The sequence below is a fragment of the Dipteris shenzhenensis genome, chromosome 21 (assembly GCF_047967505.1).
Source record: "Dipteris shenzhenensis isolate YYH24624 ecotype China chromosome 21, Dip_SZ_1.0, whole genome shotgun sequence".
Classification (NCBI taxonomy): domain Eukaryota; kingdom Viridiplantae; phylum Streptophyta; class Polypodiopsida; order Gleicheniales; family Dipteridaceae; genus Dipteris; species Dipteris shenzhenensis.
The window spans coordinates 12,363,850-12,385,191 of record NC_141616.1 but is presented as its reverse complement, the minus strand read 5'-3'; the positions used below and the strand labels follow the sequence as shown (position 1 = coordinate 12,385,191).

Genomic DNA, 21,342 nt, shown 5'->3' with positions numbered 1-21,342 from the left:
ACTTATTTCTTTCTTAATTGCAGTGTGAACAAGATCTTTAACTGTGGAGACTAGTTGAGAAGCCTTGCAAGCTTCCACTACCTCATCAATGATTGCCTGCTTGCCACGTCCTTCAAGAGCCCTAAGTTTAGCTGTCACACCTCCTCGGTACAATGTCTGAGCATATGAAGAGGGTGTCCTAGCTGCAACTGTAGAATATCGGAGTCTGCCGTTTGGAGTTGAAGGAACATGGTGGAGAGAGAGAGAGAGAGAGAGAGAGAGAGAGAGTAGACTAGGGAGAGAGGAAGTGATACTCAAAGAGAGACATAATGAAATGGAAATGAAATGACTATAGCAATGAACCAAAATCAAAGTACTCACATGTAGACCAAAGAGCTTGTAGCTTGATACTTGATTGTCTTGACACTAGACAAGTACAGCTCTTATATAAGAGCACACACACACATATGAACACCTATGCATATGGGATAACTCCCAATATGACACGTGGCATCCATAGGACTCACTAGACTATAAAACACCTACTAGACACCTAGTACACTCATTTTTTATTCACGTTGGCTTCATATTCCAACACCCGCAAGGTGAGAGACTACTGGAATGGAACCAAGAACATAACATGACAATGACGGTCTAAGGTGAGGGACTATTGGAATGGAACCAAGAACAGAACATGGCAATGACGGTCATCAAACTGTGCACCCTATGTAACTCAGAGGCTAAAGTCTGAGCGTGTTCAGAGGTTGATCCAAGCACTCTCATAGCTTGAGACTCAACATGCTCAGAGGCTCACATTATAGCATGGCTACATGACCAGCTCATAGGTCTAGGAATACACCACCATCTTGAAACTCGACCCAACCCTGATAACGAGACCTATTAAAACCAATACATGGCTCCCACAATACATCCCCCTCTAAACCTATCAAAGCCAATACATGGCTCCCATAGTACATCCCCTCCTGGCTCCAGGGGGTAATGAGAGACATGGAGCCACACACCAAAACAAAATAGGAAAATACATCTTTTTAGGAGGACTATCCAAGGCAGAGAACCTTTGACTCAACACACATGATTTATTTGCATTCATTTTGGGGAACAACCTAGGGCAGAGTACCCTTGACTCAAACAAGAAAGTAGTAAAGATATATTTCATTCATTTTATGCATAGCAAGGGCAGAGAACCCATGTGCCCGAAGTAGCTGCCGCACAAAAGTGTGCACATCCTGCTCGTCGATGATGTGTCGAAGATGCTCATGTCGAGGATGCCTCGGAAGATGTGTCGATGAAGACCATAGGAGCAGCTACCAAGGGAGATCACATCATGACTCTCAATGTGCCAATCAGAGAGTCAACGAATGCGCACAAGAGGCTCAAAAAAATGAGCGAAAATGTACTGTAGGAGATGACGAGGTGTGAAAAGAGTATTCCCCGCTGTCGGAAGCCTCAAGTCAATGTACCGGAGTGTCAGTACAGTCGAAATGACTTGTGGGTAAGATTGGGAAGCTCAAATCACTAGTGTAGGTCACGGGAGTCTAAATCTGAGCAAAAAATGCCAAAAAGTAGCCTAAAACTGCTCAGAATCACCTTCTGATAAGTTGTACGGACTCTTGGCACTATCGCGCATCCGCCTACAGACGTCCGTACATACATCCGTGCAGTTGTGGTGTGGGAATGGTGTGGGACAGGGTCGTTCATGTTTGGGTAGTGCCAAAATGTCAAAAAACGACAAAATCGGACCTCAGAAGGTCAAAAAACAGCCGTTGGACTGCTCCAAAACAAGTTTTTGGTGACCAATTGATGAGGAATGTCCGCCAATTCTGAGGGAGAACCACGAATGATGCGGGAGTGAGCTGAACTCACAAACGAGGACCAGGAGCAATCACTAGGACACCGGAGTACTTGATGGCGAGGAACCATGGCGAGGCTAAGGGAAGGGAGGCTCTACCTTAGAGGAGAGGCGAGATTCCATTTGCAGGCTTCTCTCATACTCTAGATAGAGCAACAAGAAGGGGAAGGTAGGAAGGGAGGCTCTGATACCATATGAAGGAACATGGTGGAGAGAGAGAGAGAGAGAGTAGACTAGGGAGAGAGGAAGTGATACTCAAAGAGAGACATAATGAAATGGAAATGAAATGACTATAGCAATGAACCAAAATGAAAGTACTCACATGTAGACCAAAGAGCTTGTAGCTTGATACTTGATTGTTTTGACACTAGACAAGTACAACTCTTAAATAAGAGCAGACACACATATATGAACACCTATGCATATGGGATAACTCCCAATATGACACGTGGCATCCATAGGACTCACTAGACTATAAAACACCTACTAGACACCTAGTACACTCATTTTTGAGTCACGTTGTCTTCATATTCCAACAGGAGTACCCAACTCCAAACTGTAGAATTTTGAGGAAATGGAAACCAGAGTGCACGTACGTTGGTGAAGAGATGGATGAGAGATGATAAGATCATGTATCACATCAAAGATGTATACCATAAAGGACATCATGGGTAACAATGCGTGGGCTTAATCACACACAAGGGAGGAAGGAAACAACATGGTCTAACAAATGAAGATAGGGCCTCTTGGTTCAACCCAATGGTGTACCTGTGTCAATTTGCAAGGCACAGTAAGGCCAACCTCTAGTGATGAGCAGGATGGAGATTTAAGTGACGCTTTCAGTGGAAAGGGAGCACCAGTCTTGTTTACAGGAATGAAACTTAGGATGGTGGGATCCCAAGAATCTACAAGGTGCTTAACCAAAGATGGAAGCTTCAAGCAATAGGCACTGGTGGAAAGATAGATTCCAAAGTACTTGGCACAAGGAGAAGATGTCCACTGTTTTTGGGTTGATCATACACAAAGCAGTTCGGCCCAGGAAAGATTGTATGAGTGATGGTAAATGCAAAAGGTGTCAGGGTTGCAAAGAGGATGTTTTCCATCTGTTTATTGCCTGCCCACGTGTTAGAAGAATCTGAAAATAAAACAGATCCCATTGGAAGAACCCATCAATTAGAAAGCTATTTTTCTGGGGATGCCTTTAAACTCAAACAAGAGTATTGAAATTACATTAGAGCACACTGTTTAACAAATGCTGGCAGCTGCTGTAGTGCAAAGAAGAGTGTACCACAGGAACTACTTGTAAAATCTCTTGATTCAGATATATAAATAACTTTTTCAGCCCAAAATAAGGCTTGCCAAGCTATAACAGATGTATGAACTCATGGAACGAGTTGTGCATCAATTCCAGACGAGTATTGAAAGAGGTGCCAAGTGTGCTGTGGTGGTCAGGTCATTAGTTGTTTGAAATGCAATTTATTAATTCATTGGCAGAGAAAGAAGGCAAGAGATGGCTGAAATTGGAAGCAAGGCCTGTGAAAGGGGAAAGATGAAAGCAGAGGGTCCTTGAAAGGGGGAGGGCGAAAGTAGAGGGACCTGTGTACGGGAGTGGGACCAAGGGCGATCAAGGGAAAACCCAAGTGAGGAAAGTAGAAGCCAGTTTCAGAAATCCTTGAAACTTCTCTGTTTTCAAAGATCCTTGCAAATCAATTATCATATCTATGCCACACATGGACCCACTGCACATAGGACTACCAGATAGCATGCACCTGGCATTTCCATGATGCCATGAAAATAGAGCTGGAAGGAATCAAGGCAACTATTGACAAAAATTGCTGGTGCATTCAAACACAGGATAATAATAGGAACTCATCCTTTTACGGTGTCATTCCTGAAAAGTAGAAGAGGCTTTTTGTTGTAGACACAAACTCTGTTGTGTAGCCTTCTAGTGGCACCTGTCAATGGTAGGCAGCCAAAAAGTACTCAAAAATTCAAAGCCCAACTCAAACAGATATGTAATGAGTTCTAATATGTCTCATACAAGTGGATGACCCAATTGATGTCCATCCCTTTACCCCGCACCAAATATGACCTGATTGTTACCTTTTACAATAGTAAAGAAAAACTTGACAGATAGGAGTGTTTCTCATTGAAGGCTGATCCTTTCTAATTCAATTTCATCTACAGATATGGTACACATGGGAGTACATCCTTGGGATGTTGAAAAAATTAATGGAAAAACGTATGGTCACCGTGGATCCAATTTGAAAAACTTTCTGAATAATGATGGGCATTGGCCTTTTTTGCTCTCTTTCTCTCTAGATTCGATCCAACTTGACCTGGTTCATCCGATATAAGCTCTGCTGCACAGACATTTGTGTCTGCAAGCTGCCTATTCCATTTGAGGCTGCTGTGCAATGTCTCATCTACCAGAGAATCCTGGAAACAGAAATTCAGATGCCATAGCTGACGTAAATTTCCATTAGCTTAACATTCACAATAGGATATGCCACATATTACACTAGAATATTCAAAATGATATAAATGTCAGTCACCTCATACTGCTGGAAACATGATTGGTCAACTTCTCCTTCTTTGATTGTGCTGGGGAGAGGCGTGGAACAATATTGGGAATCATGCATTGATCCTGTAGTAAGACACCTACAAAGGCATAGAGAACAGTTTGTTTTTTAAAAAATAGAAAACATTTTTTCTTTGCTTTAACAGAATATTTCCTCTAAAGGAATAGTCCAAGCAGATGACCAAAATTTCAACAATCAACTGAGGAAAATGTCATAACCATAATCCTTATGATTCTAATTAGAAGCTTCTTTTCCTGATTCTATTGCACAAATATCACAATAAGAGTCCATGTGCTACTGAACAGATTCCCTAAAAGGAAACCCAGCTGAACTGTATGCTGTTGCAACCCTTAAGCTGTTGCTATTCGTAGGCCTTGGTATGTCCTGTCTTCCTTCAGCTGATGCCTGCTCATAGATGCCTCACCTTCCCTTCTTCGCCTCACCCAAAATGCCTTTGACATTCTCTTAAATTTCAGCATACATCGTGTCAGTTCCATGAGAGTCATGTTCTTCCTCTCTGCAATGGGATTATGCTGAGGCGTGGATGGCACTGTTTCGTGATGCTTTACCCCATGCTCTTTCAAGTATCCCTCAAAAGCATGTGAAGTATACTCTCCCCCATTGTCAGAATTAAGTGTTCCAATTCTAGAATTGGTTTGGTTTTTAGCCAATGCTTTGAGCTCCTTAAACAGATTGAACACTACAGATTTGCCTTTCATGAGAAAGAGCCAAGTGAACCTAGAATAATCATCAATGAATGTAACAAAATAGATTTGCCTTTCATGAGAAAGAGCCAAGTGAACCTAGAATAATCATCAATGAATGTAACAAAATACCGATACCCTCTATGGGTTGTGACATTCATTGGTCCATAAACATCACTATGCACAATCTGCAAGATCCATCGTGCTCTTACTGAACCTGGACCATCCTTTTAGAATGGTAGACTCGGCCTGCTCCTCCCTCTCCCGCTGGCCTTGTCTTCCCACCGGCTAGTCCTCCCTCCCCTGCAGGCCTTCTCCTCCCCTATGGCACCTCCTCACCCCCCCTACCACACCTCTGCCTCCCCCACGGGTCTCCTTCTCTCCTGCACCACTTCTGCCCCCCTGAGGGCCTTCTCTCCACCCCCCTCGGGCTGTCTCCTCCTCCTCTCCCTCCTTGCCTACCTCCTCCTCTTCTCCCTCCTTGCCTAGCCCCTCCTCCCCTCATCCTCTCTACTCCTACCTCCTCTCTCTACTCCTACCCTCTATCCTAGCCTCTCCCCCCTTCCACCTCTCTTCTCCTATCCTCTCATACCTCCCCCTCCCTTAGCATTTGCAATTAGGTCTAATGGGGTACCACGTGTTAGAGTCATTGTCTCTGACCCTAACATCTCGGATGGCCACATTATGCTTCAGCGTCCAAATGGCTCCTTCTTCACACAGAGAGTCGAGCTTGCAAAGAGACAGGATCATTGTAGGATTTGTAGGACCCTTCGGCACTTTGCCAGAGATTGCCCAAGGAAAAGAAAGAAGAAAAGACCTTAAAGATCCGCGGGTGCGTCTCATAGCTTCACCCGACCTTGACCTTCCTCACGACCAGCTCCTACCGCTTCAAGCGCTGCTAGACCTTCCACATCACAGCTAGGAACATCAGCCTCTTGTCTTGGTACTTCTACAGCGCAGCCACTAGGACCATCAGCCTCTCATCCCGGTACGTCTTTAGCGCAGACAGTGAAAGGGAGTGAAGGGGGAAGAAGAGCAAGAGAGTGAGAGTGAGAGAGAGAAACACTCAAGTGCGGGTGTGAAAAATGATGAGCCACACCACAAACTCACTTGTGTTTTATTAGGATTAGGTTTACCCTATGACTGTCTTAAGACAGTCATAGGTGTCCTATCTTTTAATGAAGGGTTGGCAATGTGCCTTTACCCCAACAACCTCCCACCTAAAGGCCAATGTGCCTAAAGGGGAGAAAAGAATAAAAATTACAGCAATATACAGTTACTGTATACAAGACCATAAAGTAAGAATGGTCTCATCCTAATCCCATGATGTGGCGGCAATGTGCAAACCGCTCTGTAGGCAAGCTCTTAGTGAGCAAATCTGCAGGATTATCATCAGTATGCACTTTCACAAGCTCAAGTCGCTTGTCTTCCAGTACCTCCCTGATGAAATGATATTTCACTTCTATGTGCTTGGTCTTCTGATGAAAGACCGGATTCTTTGCCAACATGATAGCACTCTGACTATCACAATGCAAAACTGGCATATCTCCTGTAATGCCCAAATCTCCCACCAGCCGAGTAAGCCATATTGCTTCCTTGCAGGCCTCAGTGGCTGCAACATATTCAGCTTCTGTGGTTGACAGTGCAACGCATTTCTGCAACCGAGACACCCATGATATAGCACCTCCTGCAAATGTGAAAATATAACCGGTAGTAATCTTCCGGTTATCTGCATTCCCTGCATAGTCTGAATCTGTAAAACCATGCACCAATGCATCCTACCTACCATAGCATATGCACAAGTCTTTGGTACCCTTGAGATACCTCAAGACACCTTTCACTGCTTCCCAGTGCCGCTTGCCTGGATTTGCCATATACCTGCTGATGACTCCCACCGCAAAAGCAATATCCGGACGAGTGGCAACCATGGCATACATCAAAGATCCAACTGCAGATGCATACGGAACCTTGGCCATTTCAGCCTTATCATCATCTGATCTGGGGCTGTCCTTACTGCTGAGTTTTAAATGTGGAGGCAACGGGGTACTAATGGACTTCCCCCCCTCCATTTTAAACCTCTGCAGTACTTTGTCAATGTACTCTTTCTGTGACAAAAACAAAAGTCCCTTGGACCTGTCACGAGTAATACGCATGCCAAGAATATGATTTGCATCACCCAAGTCTTTCATGTCAAAAGACTTATGCAGTTGTTTCTTCAAAGCACTAATCTCATGCTGAGATTTACTTGCAATAAGCATGTCATCCACATATAGAATGAGTAGCATCAAACTGCCATCCTTTGCCCGTTTGGTGTACAAGCAGTGATCGGTCTCACACCTATGATACCCTTGGGACTGCATGAAGGCATCAAACTTCTTGTACCATTCTCTTGGTGCCTGCTTCAGTCCATACAAGCTCCTTTTGAGCTTACACACAAGCTGCTCTTTCCCTTTAACAGCATATCCCTCTGGCTGACTCATATAGATCTCATCATGGAGATCTCCGTGAAGAAAAGCTGTCTTCACATCCATCTGACATAAATCCATGTCGTCATGAGCAACAAGAGCTAACACTGTTCTCAAAGTAGTCATCTTGACTACAGGGGAAAAAATCTCATCAAAGTCAATGCCCTTCTACTGCTTAAATCCCTTGGCAACCAATCTGGCCTTATACCTCGGTAAAGCATTTGAATCCACTTTGACTTTGTAAACCCACTTGCATGGCAAAACTTTTCTACCTGCAGGTAACTGCACCAAGTCCCATGTATCATTCTGAAGTAGGGAGTCCATTTCTGACTGCATGGCTTTCTCCCACTTCTTTTTCTCTGTTCTTCCCATAGCTTCCTTGAAGCTGGAAGGCTCACCACAATCTGTCAGCATGATAAAATCAGCCACATTATTGGCTCCTGGAACAAACCTGGCAGGAGGCCGTTGTACACGGGAGCTCCTCCTAACAAAATGTTCCGGATTAGGCTGCTGTCCAGCCTGTTCTTCATGCATGACGGGTGGCTGTACCACCATATCTGGCTGTGCTACAGCTCCATCTGCTGGCATATCCAGTGGTGCATCATTGGCAAAATTATCTGGCTGATTTTCAGCCTGTATACCCTCTTGAACAGGGTTATCTGCAGCAGGCTGCTGCTGCATATAAATGGGCATTCTTTGCTGTCCAACATCATCATAAATAACCCTCCTGTATTCCACAGGTTGCACGGGTTCCTTGTGTACACTATCCTCTTTAAAGATGACATCATTGATGCGTATAATCTTCCGTTTAACGGGATCCCATAATCTGTACCCCATTTCACCTTCGTCACCATAACCCATAAAGATGCATCTGATAGACTTTGGATCCAGTTTGGTGCGTAGTTCTTTGCGTACATGAGCAAAGCACTCGCAGCCAAATACACGTAAGTGCTTATATGAGGGTGGTTTGCCAGACCACACCTCCTCTGGCACTTTCAACTCCAAAGCCTTGTTTGGCGACCTGTTAATAATGTGAACTGCTGTTTGCACGGCTTCTGCCCAAAAGCCATGGGGTAATGCAGCATAAGACAACATACATCGAACCTTTTCCTGAATAGTTCGATTCATCCGCTCACTTGCACCATTTTGAGATGCATTATGAGGGGCTGTGAGTTCCTGTTTGATGCCCTTAGCTTGGCAAAACTGCACAAAAGCATGTGACACATACTCACCCCCATTATCGGATCTGAGGCATTTCAGCCTACGACCTGTCCGATTCTCTACCTGAGCGACAAACTTCTTGAAAGCATCTAAGGCATCTCCCTTATGCTTCAAGAAATAGACCCACACTTTGCGTATGGCATCATCAATGAAAGTAATAAAATATTTTGCACCCCCTAGTGATAACTGTGGCATCTCACACAGATCAGTGTGCACTAGATCAAGCGGTGCTCTATTCTGGGGAGTTCTCCTCTTATGAGGAGTCACAGAATGCTTGCCAAATATACAATGATCACAAGTAGGCAAATCTGAAAAAGAAAGAGGCGGCGGATAACCCAAACGTGACAGTTCTTGCATTCCTTTAACAGACATGTGTCCCAACCGGCTATGCCACAATGAAACCTTTGGCAGCTCGGTTATGGCAACAACATGATTACCCACACTGGAAACATAAAGAGGGTACAAGGTATCACTCTTAAAACCCTCAGCCACTACAGTCTGGCCATCAGTAATCACCCATTTGGAATCCCCAAATGTGGTGTGGTAACCACTGTCATCCAATAAGCCACATCCAATAAGCCAGTGCTAATCAGATTTTTCTTGATTTGCGGCACATGGCGAACACCATCAAGCATAAATGACCGTCCATCAGGAAATACTATCTGTATACTGCCAATCCCTGCAATCTGACATGCATAGTTGTTCCCAAGATGAACAACTCCATGAGTACCTGTGTAGGAAGTAAACCACTCCCTATGAGGAGTAACATGAAAAGAGGCACCTGAATCCAAGAGCCAGGTGTGCATGTCATGGCCATCAATAACCAAAGCATGTGCTATTACAGCAGAAGAGCATAAAACATCATGTATGTCACTGTCACTGTCCTCTGCTGCAACATTCACTGCATCCAAGTCATCTGCCTTGGCCTTGCCTTTGCCTTTGCTTGCATTTCCTGCATCCTTTGTTTCAGCCTTCTTGGCTTTCTGATCCCGTATGAACTTGAAGCACTTAGACTTCACATGTCCCTTCTTGCCACAATAAAAGCATTCAATGTCCTTTTTGCCACGGGACTGACTGCGGGATTTGGACTTACTAGCAGATCTCCCCTTCTGCTGAGTCCTGCCTCTATCCTGTACCTGCAAAGCATTTGAAGACTTGCTGCCCGCATTATTCTTCCTGCTCATCTCCTCCATAAGGAGAGAGCTCTCTACATCAGCATAAATAAGAGTGACATTCGAGTTTGACAGGGTGGTCTTGAAAGTGTCCCAACTCTCGGGGAGGGTACACAGCAAGAAAGTAGCCTTGAACTCCTCATCAAGGTTCAACCCCTGTGCAATCAGCTGTGTAAAGATGGCATTGAACTCACTCAAGTGTGAGGTCATAGCTGTACCTTCCTTCATGCGAAGATCAACCAGCTTCTTCAGCCAATAAACCTTACTGGCTGAGCTCTTTTGGGCATACAATTCTTCTAGTCTTTGCCATAGACCATATGAGGTCTTTTCAGCCTGAACATTGAACACAAGAGTGTCTGAAATAGTGAGCATGATAGCTCCCTTGCGGACAAATCAAGCTCTTCCCAGTCATCAGCTGCCATGTCAGATGGCTTTACACCCTTCACCATTATGGGCTTAGCAATCTTCTTTAACAGAAGTACATTCAAGCACTGTTCTGCCCATAATGCATAGTTGTGTGCTCCTTCCAGTTTCTTTATGTTCAGAATTGAAGAATCACTTCCCCCTGATGCCATATCAGATGAGGAAAGTACCTGACTCCCTGGAAGTAAACAAGAACTGAATAAAAATTCTGATTTCTCAGAAAAACCTGCTCTATTCAAGAGCCAGAAGCACTCTCAATGGTGCTGTTTTTTACTGTCAGGAAAATCTGCAGCAAAACAGTAAATGACACTGCAAATACTGTACCTTCTGACACACTGTACCGTGCTCAAAAAGAGGCATAAAAACAGTAATTTCAGACTGCTGCAGCTGCTCAACAAGTGCTTAACAGTGCATAATCATCTGACAAAGCACAAACACTGCTGTAAACCCTGCTGTACTGTCTGAAAAATCTGCTGTACTGTCTGTACTGATCACTTCTCCCACCTCAGATGAGGTATTGCACTGAGTTAATATGCATAAACCACTTGGCAATCACCCAAAAAAAATGACACTTCAGCCTGTCACATAACCTGCAACAGTAAATGGGATAAATCCCAAGCAATCACCCTTATACCAAGGGGAGAAAATGCATCTGAAGATCTCTGTCGGTAACCCAAGTGCTGTCAAACAAAGTCTGGGCAAAAGCCCCTTGATCTGACACCTGAATCAAGTGGAGAACACCTCAACACTGAGGTAGCATGCAATATGAAAATCTCTCTGACAAAATCATCCACCAATGTAATGCATATACTGCCCTGTGTAGAAATGACATACACAGATCCCAACGTACAAACACTCAATGAGGAACCTTTTGAGCACTGTCAACGATGGACAGTTAGGGACCGAGTAAACTCGATGCGCCCTGGCCAAGCGTGGCTCAACTGAGGTTCTCTGAGTGTGGCACAAGAAATGTGACCTGCAAGAAAATGTCACCTCGACACTGCGGAAATCAAGACAAATGTGTGCTCTCTGGCACCACACTGCCTCAAGGCATACAATGCATCACCTTCCGGGCAAAAGCCCTATGATCTGCTCACCTGTAAACTGAGATTCAAACCCAGTAAAAGCATATGTCCTCTTGCAAAATCAAGGCATTACATTCCCAGAACAGAATAACTGTGCAATCAACCACACACTGTGGTTCCTTCACCTCAAGCACGAGATGAATGAAAGTACGTGCTGTACTTTCAAGATAAGACAGTTTTATGAACTCAAAAATGACCCTGAATCAAGAGGAATGAAGAGCAGAATGCTGTTTCAACTCTCTTTCTTCCCCAAACAAAAAATGCCTTTTGTACTTTCGTACTTGTTGTACTTGTACAACAGCCAGATCCAAAGAAAAAAAAAATTCTTCGGACACAGATCCCGAAAAACCGAAATAATGTACCTCCCTGCTGCACAAAAATCGAAAAACAGCTCCCTGTACCTGCGCTGTGGAGATCCGTACGGCAGTACGACTTCTGTACGGAATCCGTACAACAGGTACGGATAACCGTACCTGAGCGCGCGCTACGCGCTCTGGTTTCGCGCAGCCTGATGCTGTGCACAGGCTGCTCTTGCACAGAAGAGCAGCTAGTAGCTGCTGGACAAGGCAAGGGCCCGCGCCAAAACGATGCTCGCGCCCTAGCTTGGAAATGCGCCGCCGCCCTGCGTGCGAAATGCGCCGCCGCCCTGCACCAAGATCTGCTGCGCCACCGTACCCGCGCTCGCGTCCGTGCTGCTCCCGTGCCCACGCCACAGCCCGCGCCCGCTCGAAGTCCGTCCGTACGACTGTACGGATGACGTACGGTCGTACGGCGCTGTCCGTACGTCCGTACGGAAGGGGGTGGGTAGGCTAGGGAGTGAAGGGAATGGCTCTGATAGGGAGTGGAGGGGAATGGCTCTGATACCAGTTGAAAGGGAGTGAAGGGGGAAGAAGAGCAAGAGAGTGAGAGTGAGAGAGAGAAACACTCAAGTGCGGGTGTGAAAAATGATGAGCCACACCACAAACTCACTTGTGTTTTATTAGGATTAGGTTTACCCTATGACTGTCCTAAGACAGTCATAGGTGTCCTATCTTTTAATGAAGGGTTGGCAATGTGCCTTTACCCCAACAGACAGGACAGTCAACACGTCCTGTTTCATCCCCCGTTGGGTGCCCGTCAGAGTTAGGGAGCCAGTTCCACCTCAGGCTACCACCACTGATGGCGCCACGGACCCGACTCTTCAGACAGGAGACATTCCTGTCCTAGTTCCATGTGCAGATGAGACTGCTCCTGCCCCTTCACGTGTTCATGTGCAGGAGCGCTCACCTGGGAAGAATCTTTTAACAGAGACCCGTGCCTTACTTGAGAACAATGCCAAAGTCGTGATTGAGGCCATGAAGATTCACGTCGAGGCCATGCAGCATGCCGCAATCTTGCAGCACTTGCCTCCCTCTCCTGCACGTCTATCTACATCTGACAAAGGTAAGGGGGTTATTGGCTCCACTCCTCCCTCCGCAGGGCTCCTTTGCACTCCTGCGCTAGAGGTACTTCGAAGGAAATCTTTTTCCGTTCTGGAAAACTTGGCTGAGTTTGAGGCAGAGGAGCAGTTTGTACTCTCTATGCTTGGGGAGCACATCTTTCAGACATCTGTGAACAGTGTTTCCCCCTCAGCAGGTGTGGGTGTACTATCCCAGTTGATTTCCCTCCTCTTGATGGGAGGAACTTTTCACAGGAGAGGTCTTTCTCTACTACCAGGTCGGGTAGGATATTCCATCCGGCTTCCTCCTCTCGTAGATGAGGATTGTCAGTTGGAACGTTCAGGGCCTCCGGGGTCACCACCGCCATAGGCACCTGATTCATAACCAACTTCATCCAGGTGTTACTTGGGGACCCATGGATATTCTGATGATTCAGGAACACAAATTGGATGTCAGGAACTGTGCCAAGTCAGGTAAGCTTCTTTTAGGCCGCCATACTTTTTTGTCAACTGCCTTGGGCACTAGGGGAGGTACTTGCATCTCTGTTTCTTCTTCTATTCTCCCCTTGGTGATTGGATACAGGATCATAGTCCCTTCCAGCGCTCAGTGGATTTTACTTTTGATTGGTGGGCATAAGGTTGGTCTTTTAAACCTTTATGCTCCCAATTCTAGAGGGGATCGTGTCCTTCTTTGGAAGAACTACTCTCTTGGTCACACATTGCAGATGCTTGGATTATAGGGGGCGATTTCAACATGGTTGAAATGCCCTCAGACAAAAGTGGTGGTAGGGAAGGTGGTATTCACTCCCTAGAGAGAGCAGCTTGGGATGCCTTCCTTTTTCAGTACAGTGGTAGGGATACTTGGCACGATGATTCTTTTCACACTCAGTCCCCACCCATGGCATAGAGGGAGCATAGCGTGTTGGGAGAGATCCCAACCGAGAGCAGCCCCTAGTCATTCGCTTCAGAGATTCACATGCTCGACTAGCGACACTCCGACGCCGAGCCTCTCTACGAGAGCATCCCACCCTGTCCATGGACGAGGATTTGACACCACTACAAATTCAGGAGTGACGAGTTCTTCTGCAGCAGCGGGATGTTGCCCGCAAGGAGGAAAAATGGGCCGTGGTCGAAGATGGTAGGTTGTTGACTGGCACCCATGACCGTCACCCGTCGCGGGTTCCCACCCCTACCTCCTAGGGGGACGGGGGACGCAAGTGCCGACGTCTCGTACGTCAGAAGAAGCAGGCATTTCTTCGTCGAAATGAGGAGGAGCTGCTGCACATCTTGTACAGCAGCAACTCTCAAGGATTTTTGGTGGAGATTCCTTGAGCGTAGGTCCCCATCACCCCTCACCAACACGAGAGTCTGGCACACGTATGCACACCACCTTTATGATGTCCCACACCAGCCCACTCCAGATCTCATACACACACCTCGTCCCACCACTTGCACGTTGTTCACCAGAGGGGGAGTCAAGGACGCGACATTAAAACTGCACAATGGTGGAGCGAAGGATCACGAGGGGCTATGCACTGAGTTTATCGCATATGGGATCGACACGTTAGTCCCGATCCTAGCAAAGCTATTCAATGATGCTATTTGCCTTGGCTTCCCCTGCACCTGGACACTCAACACCATCACCCCCATCCACAAGGAACGGGATCCCATGGACCCGAGTAACTATAGGACTATCATGATTGGACATGTGATGTCCAAGATCTATGCAGATGTATTGGATGCATCGGTCAGCCTGTTCGCAGAGATGAGAAGGCTCAGAGCAGAGGGTCAGGCCGGTTTCAGGCAAGAGGCAAGACCATGGGACTATGGATCACATACTCACACTCAGGAGTGTCATTAAGGAGGCCAAATCACGGAAGGAGAGGATATATTGTTGCTTTGTGGATTTCTGCAAAGCCTTTAACACAGTACCTCGAGCTCGTCTCATCACACGCCTACAGACACTGGCATTTGATCAAGAGATCATCTGGGCAGTCATGGCACTGTATGAGAGAGTCTCAGGCCGAGTTCGGGCAGGCGCAGGTTGGACAGATGAGATCCTGAGTACCATAGGGGTCAAACAAGGTTGTCCCTTATCACCGACCCTGTTTGGCCTCTACATCGATGAGCTTGAGACTTTCATGGGGGCGTTTAGAGGGACCGGTTGCTCACTTGCCAGGATCATCATCAGGATTCTTCTTTATGCAAATGACGTGGCACTCTTGTCGCCCACACCCGAGGGGCTCCAGCGACACCTGGATGCATTGCAGGCTTTTTGTTTATCCCATGATTTGGAGGTCACCAAGGTCATGATCTTTAACACCTCTCGAGCAAACATGCAACGGAAGTAGGTTACCTTCATTTTTGGTGGGTCACCGATTGAGATCGTATCCTCATACACTTACTTGGGGGTCATCTTCTCCGGCCCGATCTTCACGATGAGACCAACGATGCAAGCCAGACTGAGCAGGGGATACGCCTCACTGGCTCGGCTAGAGAGACAATGCTTTCACTCCCACTTCCAGGACCCTCGAACTAAGGCTCTTCTGTTCGACTCCTTGGTCCAACCAGCCGGTATGTATGGCAGCCCTTGTTGGGGACCTGACATGTCAGAGATAGAGTGGACACGGGTGGAGCGCCCGCAGATCCTCATGCTCTCACGGATGATCCGGGGGAAACCGTCTGTACCACATCACATCATTCAAGCCGAGTTTGGTGCTTCTCCACTCCAGCTAGATGCAGTCTTTCAGACCATCACATATCTACACCGGGTTGTGGATCATATGGGGACTGCACATCATGGAGACAGAGGTTGCCATGGTTGGCTCTCGATTCCTCGATGAGGTTGGCAACAGAGGGAGACGAGCGATGTTGGTATGCACGGACTCAAAGATGGTTTGTGAGACTAGGGTTCCACATCGATAGGATACCTCCTTTTCAATACAGTTTAGATGCCCCTCCGGTACTCCCACCCACCATCCCGATTGGGCCACACACCAACCAGGTCATTCGAGAGAATCTCCTGCAGCTAAACACCTTTAGGACCTGGTTGGAGCCGAGGGAGCTCCCGATGAAGCTGTGTTTGTACAGAGATTACTGTCTTTGTATTTCGGAGGAGGGATTCATCATACCACCGGGGTACACTAAGCTTCATATGCCTCACTCACTATGGAACTCCATCGGGCAGTTTCAGGTATCATCACACTGCCTCCACATAGAGAGCGGCAGAGCAGAGAGGATTCCTAGGGAGCATCGCTTATGCATATTGTGCGACTGTCAGGAGGTTGAGTCGGAGGAGCATTTTATTTTCAGGTGCCCAGTGTACTACGAGATCCGAGGTCGCTACCACTGCCTCTTCAGAGACAGCTCCTGGCTCCTTTCCAGATTCCTCGCCTACCCAGATCAGAGATGCCTCGCGGCCTTCATTCACGAGGAGGTCCGACACAGAGAGTACTTACTCAGGCGACGAGGCTTGGCCACATCGTCAGACACTATTAGCCGGAAAAGAAATCAGGACCAAAGGCTAGAGGCTAAGCATGGCAATGCTCGAGGGCCATAGAGGAAACGAGAACGTGAGGGCGAAACGTTATCATGGGAGGGAAAAAGGAATTAGAAGGAGAAGGAATGAAGAGGGAGACTATGACACAAGGGGAAAGCGAGAGGGGGAAGAGAAGCATGTACATGATGGGAGGAGGAATGTAAAGATGGAGACATCAAAGGAAGAGGACCATGCTTTATTTTGAAAGGAAGGGAAGGGAGAAATCAAAGTACTAGCTAGGTGGCTTTACAAGAATGAGCGTGTCCCATCAAGGAATAGCCCCCTCCTTTTATAGCCAAGAGAGGGGGTCTCTCCCAATAATGCATCCTCCCACATGCATGGTGTGTGTGGAAAAGTCTCCCATGTGGGCTAGGCGGTTACGCACTCTCAATTGTGTGCGACAACCCTTTGCCTCATTTTTTCACATAAATCAAGCCCCATATCTCAAGTCTATGATACTCCCTTGGTCTCTCCCCAATATTATAATATGTTCAAACCTCTAGGAGGATAAGTGGAGGGTTGGCACAAGGAATCTTGCCACCTCATCCTACTTTCTCCATTATTTAACTTGCTCTCTTGGACCTTCTACACCTCCCCCACATAAGCCTATCCTATATGGAGGGAATAACCCAATAATATCCATCTCCACCTATTTTATGTTACTTCTCCCATGGACTTTGAGCCATATCTCACTAAATGCAGCCTAGGTGGAGGGGTGGCACATGGAGAAGCCACGCCACCTTGCATTTTATAATATTACTACCATGGATTATGTACATCATACCTTATGGGTCCTCTTACGTGGAAGGGTGGCACATGGTCATGCCCTGCCAACTCAACCCTGGGCCCTATGCACACCATATTTTATTATACTATTGCCACACATACAAACACACACACATATTAATGCCTTTTTCCTTAGATAAATTTATCTATAATAGTCTCCCCCCCCAGGCAGGGAATGCACAACATTTCCATGCCTGGGTCCATCACGCACAAAGAAGGGCTTGAGATAACGCTTGTTGATCACCTTCCTGCCATATGGCTCATGCAGCTCCTGAACTTGTACAGACCCATTGCTACGTTCCTTGATGACTTTGTATGGACCGGTCCACAGTGGCAGAAACTTCTTATCCATTTGGTGGTCCAATCTGTTATCAAAGCATAGCACAACATCCCCCTCAGCAAAGCGTCTTTCCCATCCCTTGCCAATCTTAGCATCCAAGCGGGCCTTTTGTCGATTCTTTTGGATCTCTGTTTGGTGTAGTGCAAGGCGTCGGGTGGCTAGGAGGACCTGGTTAACTACCAGGGCACGACCTGCAAGGGAAAGCTTAGCAGTGCTCCAGAAAGCCAGCTTCCGTCGGATGAACCAAGGTATCTAGCTGTCTGTCCCCGTGGAATCCATCTGAAACCCAAAAGCCTTTCCCACTGAGAACACGCCCCGGGGTCTGTGAGAAAACCAACTGATTTGTTCCAATTGATTTTTGCACCAGCGGCCGAGCAGAAGACCTCCAGGGCCATCCGCACCCTCTCTAGCATCCTCTCATCGTCCTGGATATACAGGGCTGTATCATCTGCGTACTCCGAGTCCAAAAGCTCCGTGTCCTCCCGGAGTGAAAGGCGAACACCCCTGATCCCTATAGACCTCGCCCGAAGGTAGTAAGTCATAGCCTCGGTGAAGAAGAGAAACAGGTAAGGAGCAAGGGGGCAGCCCTGACGCACTGATCTCTCCAAGCTAAAGCGCTCACCCATCCTGCCTCCAATGATGACCCTGCTAGAAGCTGTCCTGTACAAAGCTGAGATACCCTAAATCCAACCTGCTGGGAAACCTAGCCGCTCCAGAGTCCCCTCCAAAAAGGACCAGTCCACTCGATCGTAGGCCTTCTCAAAGTCGAGAAGTAGAATGGCAAGGTGTGATCCTCTGTGCTGAGCCCACTCCGCCGCCTCTGAGAAGGTGAAGACATTATCCAGGATACTGCGATCCTGGACAAAGCCTGTCTGAGTGTCATGGATGAGGTCTGGGAGTAGAGGCTGAACTCTGGCGCTGATCATCTTGGCGAGGATTTTGTAGGCAGTGGTAAGGAGAGTGATCGGGCGCCACTGACGGATCTCCTGTCTATCTCCTCCCTTCGGGATGAGGCAAATCAGTCCCGAGGAAAGGCTCTCTGGCATCTAACCGCTGCTGAAAATCCTCTGCAGAGCTGCAAGGAGGGGCTGATGGATCTGGTCCCAGAAGGAGGTGAAGAATGCCCGGGATAGCCCATCCTCACCTGGGCATTTCTGTCCGTCGATGGCCATCAAGGCCTCCAACATCTCGTCCATGGTGAACGGTGCCAACAACGTCGCCTGCATGCTAGGCTGGACCAGGGATGGAATGTGCCTCCACACCTCCTCACAGTCACGTCGAGTACGAGGGGCAAGCGGCTCCTGCTGGAAGAGGGTCCTGTAGAAGTCAGTGGCCAACCCCAAGACCTCCCCCGGATCCGTAACGATGTGACCATCCGCTGTCCTGAGACTCCGAAGCTGATCACCTGCAGCTCTCTGGCCATGCGTCCTGAAGAACTCCCTGCACATCCGGTCACCCTTCCGGGCCCAGAAGGAGAGAGAGGCGTGATAGAAAAACTCTGAGCGACGCTGGAGTGTCTCCTCCAGAAGGGCTCTGGCTCGAAGGGCCTGGAAGCTCCTCCGAGCCCGGGGAAGCCTGCTGGAGTCGCTGAATGGAGGCGAGGTCCCTCCGAAGAGCTCTCTCTCTGCCCCACCAATCCTGTCGAACCTGTAGGGCTGCGAGCTGGCAGATCTGGCTGGACTCCTGCAAAGCCTGCGCCACCGAGCCAACCAGATCCACGCACTCGCCCCAGTCTCTGTCCCAAAGACTGCAAATACTGCTGCTCACATCCTCCCTCGACACAGGTGCATGGTCGGACAGTGTCGTCCCTGGAACTATACCCACCTGACCGCCTCTGCCGATGGCCCAATCACTAACATAAAATCTATCCAGCCTCTCCAGGAGTCTGCCTCCTTCCCTGCGGAAGCCCCACGAAAAGTCCAAGCTCCCGTGCCAGCGTCGGAAGGACGGGTCTCGCCAACTGTCCCTTCCTCCTGTCGCAAAGATAAAAGAGTCCCAAGCTGACTGCTCTACCTGAGACATATCTGTAAACTCCGGTCCTCTGCCCTGCTGGTCCTCCAAGGTCTCCAGATTGTTGAAGTCACCTCCAACAATCCAGGAATCCATGTCTGGGAGAATCCCTGTAAGTGTCCTCCAGAAGGTGGCTCTACAACGGAGATCTGTGGGAGCATAAATGTTGAGGACTCCAACTCTGGATCCCTCCAGTTCCAGGCCTACCCAAAGGGCACGGCCTGGAATCAGCGTGCCATGACCGAAAACTCCCTGGGCTAGCTGCTCGCCCACGGAGGTACAAACACCACCACTCCTCCCCAGTGCGCCGATCGAGGGCTCCCAATAAGTGTGAGAACGTCCAGGGAGAATCTTCCCGCATCTGCGGGAGTGAGCCGCAGAAAGCTTGTGCTCCTGGAGCAGAAGTACATCCAAACGACCTATCACTGCTGGCTGAAGTTCCTGTCTCAAAATGAGCTTCCTAGGACCACGGGTTCCAGAAGAGTGAAACCCGTTCACATTCCAGGAAACGAGGTGTAGGCTCATGGTGAGGGCTGGGAGGCTGCGAACAGCTGTCTGCTCGCGGTCGAAGTCGAAGAAGAAGCTGACATCTCGGAGTGGAGACGCTGACGCTTATGGGAAGGTTTGGAGGGGGAGGCGGGGTCATCCTGCCCGTCCTTCAACACCTTCAGCAAAGGCGAGAGGCCTTTGGTACCATGAACGAAAGCTTTCTCGAGCCAGCTCGAGATCTCTGAGGTGGTCATACCGTAGAAAGCGCGGAGTTTCTGAGGGGTCCAGGCTCTGACATCTTGGGGGAGGGGCCAAGACAGGGGGGGCCTGAGGATCACAATCAGTCTGAAGCGTTTGGCGGCGCAACGCCACCGCAGGCGCACGTCACCCTCGGACCACTGAGTCTCGAGAAGCTGCCCACCGGACGGGCCTATCCAGGAGCAAACCTGAGCATGTGTCTGCTCCCTGAGAGCCTCCCATACCGAGTCGTCTGTCCAGGTCTCGGTGCCGTCGCTAAGGAACGTGAAAGCAAAGCTAGGGCCATCCCTGGGGGCCAAGGCGGCTATCTTCCCATCCGCCCCTTTGCGGAGCAGGAAGATACTGATGTCGAGGCAAGCAGGGAAAGTCCCGAGGTCGGCCACATCCAAGTAGTCCCAGGGGCCAGATCTGTAAAAGTCGCGGGGGAGCTCTCTCTCCTGAAGCTGAGGCCCGTCGGAGTCTGCTACTGAGGGGCTAGCGGACAGAGAAGCCTGCTCCGGTGAAGGTGTAGACTCAGGGTGTCCTGCCAGCGGAGGGGGAGGGGGAGGAGGCTGGGGAATAGGCAACACAGACTCCTCAGGGGCGACTAGTGGAGGAGGAGGAGGAGGGGGATCGGGGGCTGCCCTCGGCTGAGGAATCGTCGGTGCAACTAGATCTGCGGGAGAGCTGAAAGAGGCGGGGGGGGGAGGGATGGGGATGCATCTGGAACTGGGGCTGAGAAGGAGGGGGAGAAGACTGAGGAGGACGAGGGGGGGGCTGAAGCTGCGGGTCGGGAGAAGTGGGGTGCAGATGGGGGATGGCCTGGGGCTGAATGGGAAGAGGCTGGGGAGAGGAGGAGAGGGGGACCTGAGTCTGTGGAGGGCGGGCTACCGTCGAAGAAGATGCTCTCCCAGGTCCCTGGGGCGGCTGCCTGTCAGGTCTCTGAGGTGCAACTGCAGGTTGGGTAACCTCAGCCTCTTTGCCTTTATCAGAAATCTTCTTGTTCTTTCCCCTTTTCCTTCTA

General features: G+C 48.5%; 1 protein-coding gene across 5 annotated transcripts in view; it reads right to left on the bottom strand.

Moving 5' to 3' along the window:
* Window positions 1-3,670: 3,670 nt before the first annotated feature.
* LOC147888497 (phosphatidylinositol-3-phosphatase SAC1-like) overlaps window positions 3,671-21,342 on the bottom strand; it is a 196,098-nt gene continuing 178,426 nt past the window's right edge. For 3 of the 5 annotated variants that reach the window (XM_087392610.1, XM_087392608.1, XM_087392607.1), the window contains 2 exons: window positions 4,405-4,510; window positions 3,671-4,288 (listed from right to left, as the gene is read on the bottom strand). In XM_087392610.1, coding sequence (XP_087248736.1) covers window positions 4,079-4,288; window positions 4,405-4,510 — 316 coding nt within the window. In that variant the 3' untranslated portion in view covers window positions 3,671-4,078. The remainder of the gene's footprint in view (window positions 4,289-4,404; window positions 4,511-21,342) is intronic. The other 2 variants (XM_087392609.1, XM_087392611.1) reach the window with 2 other exon arrangements.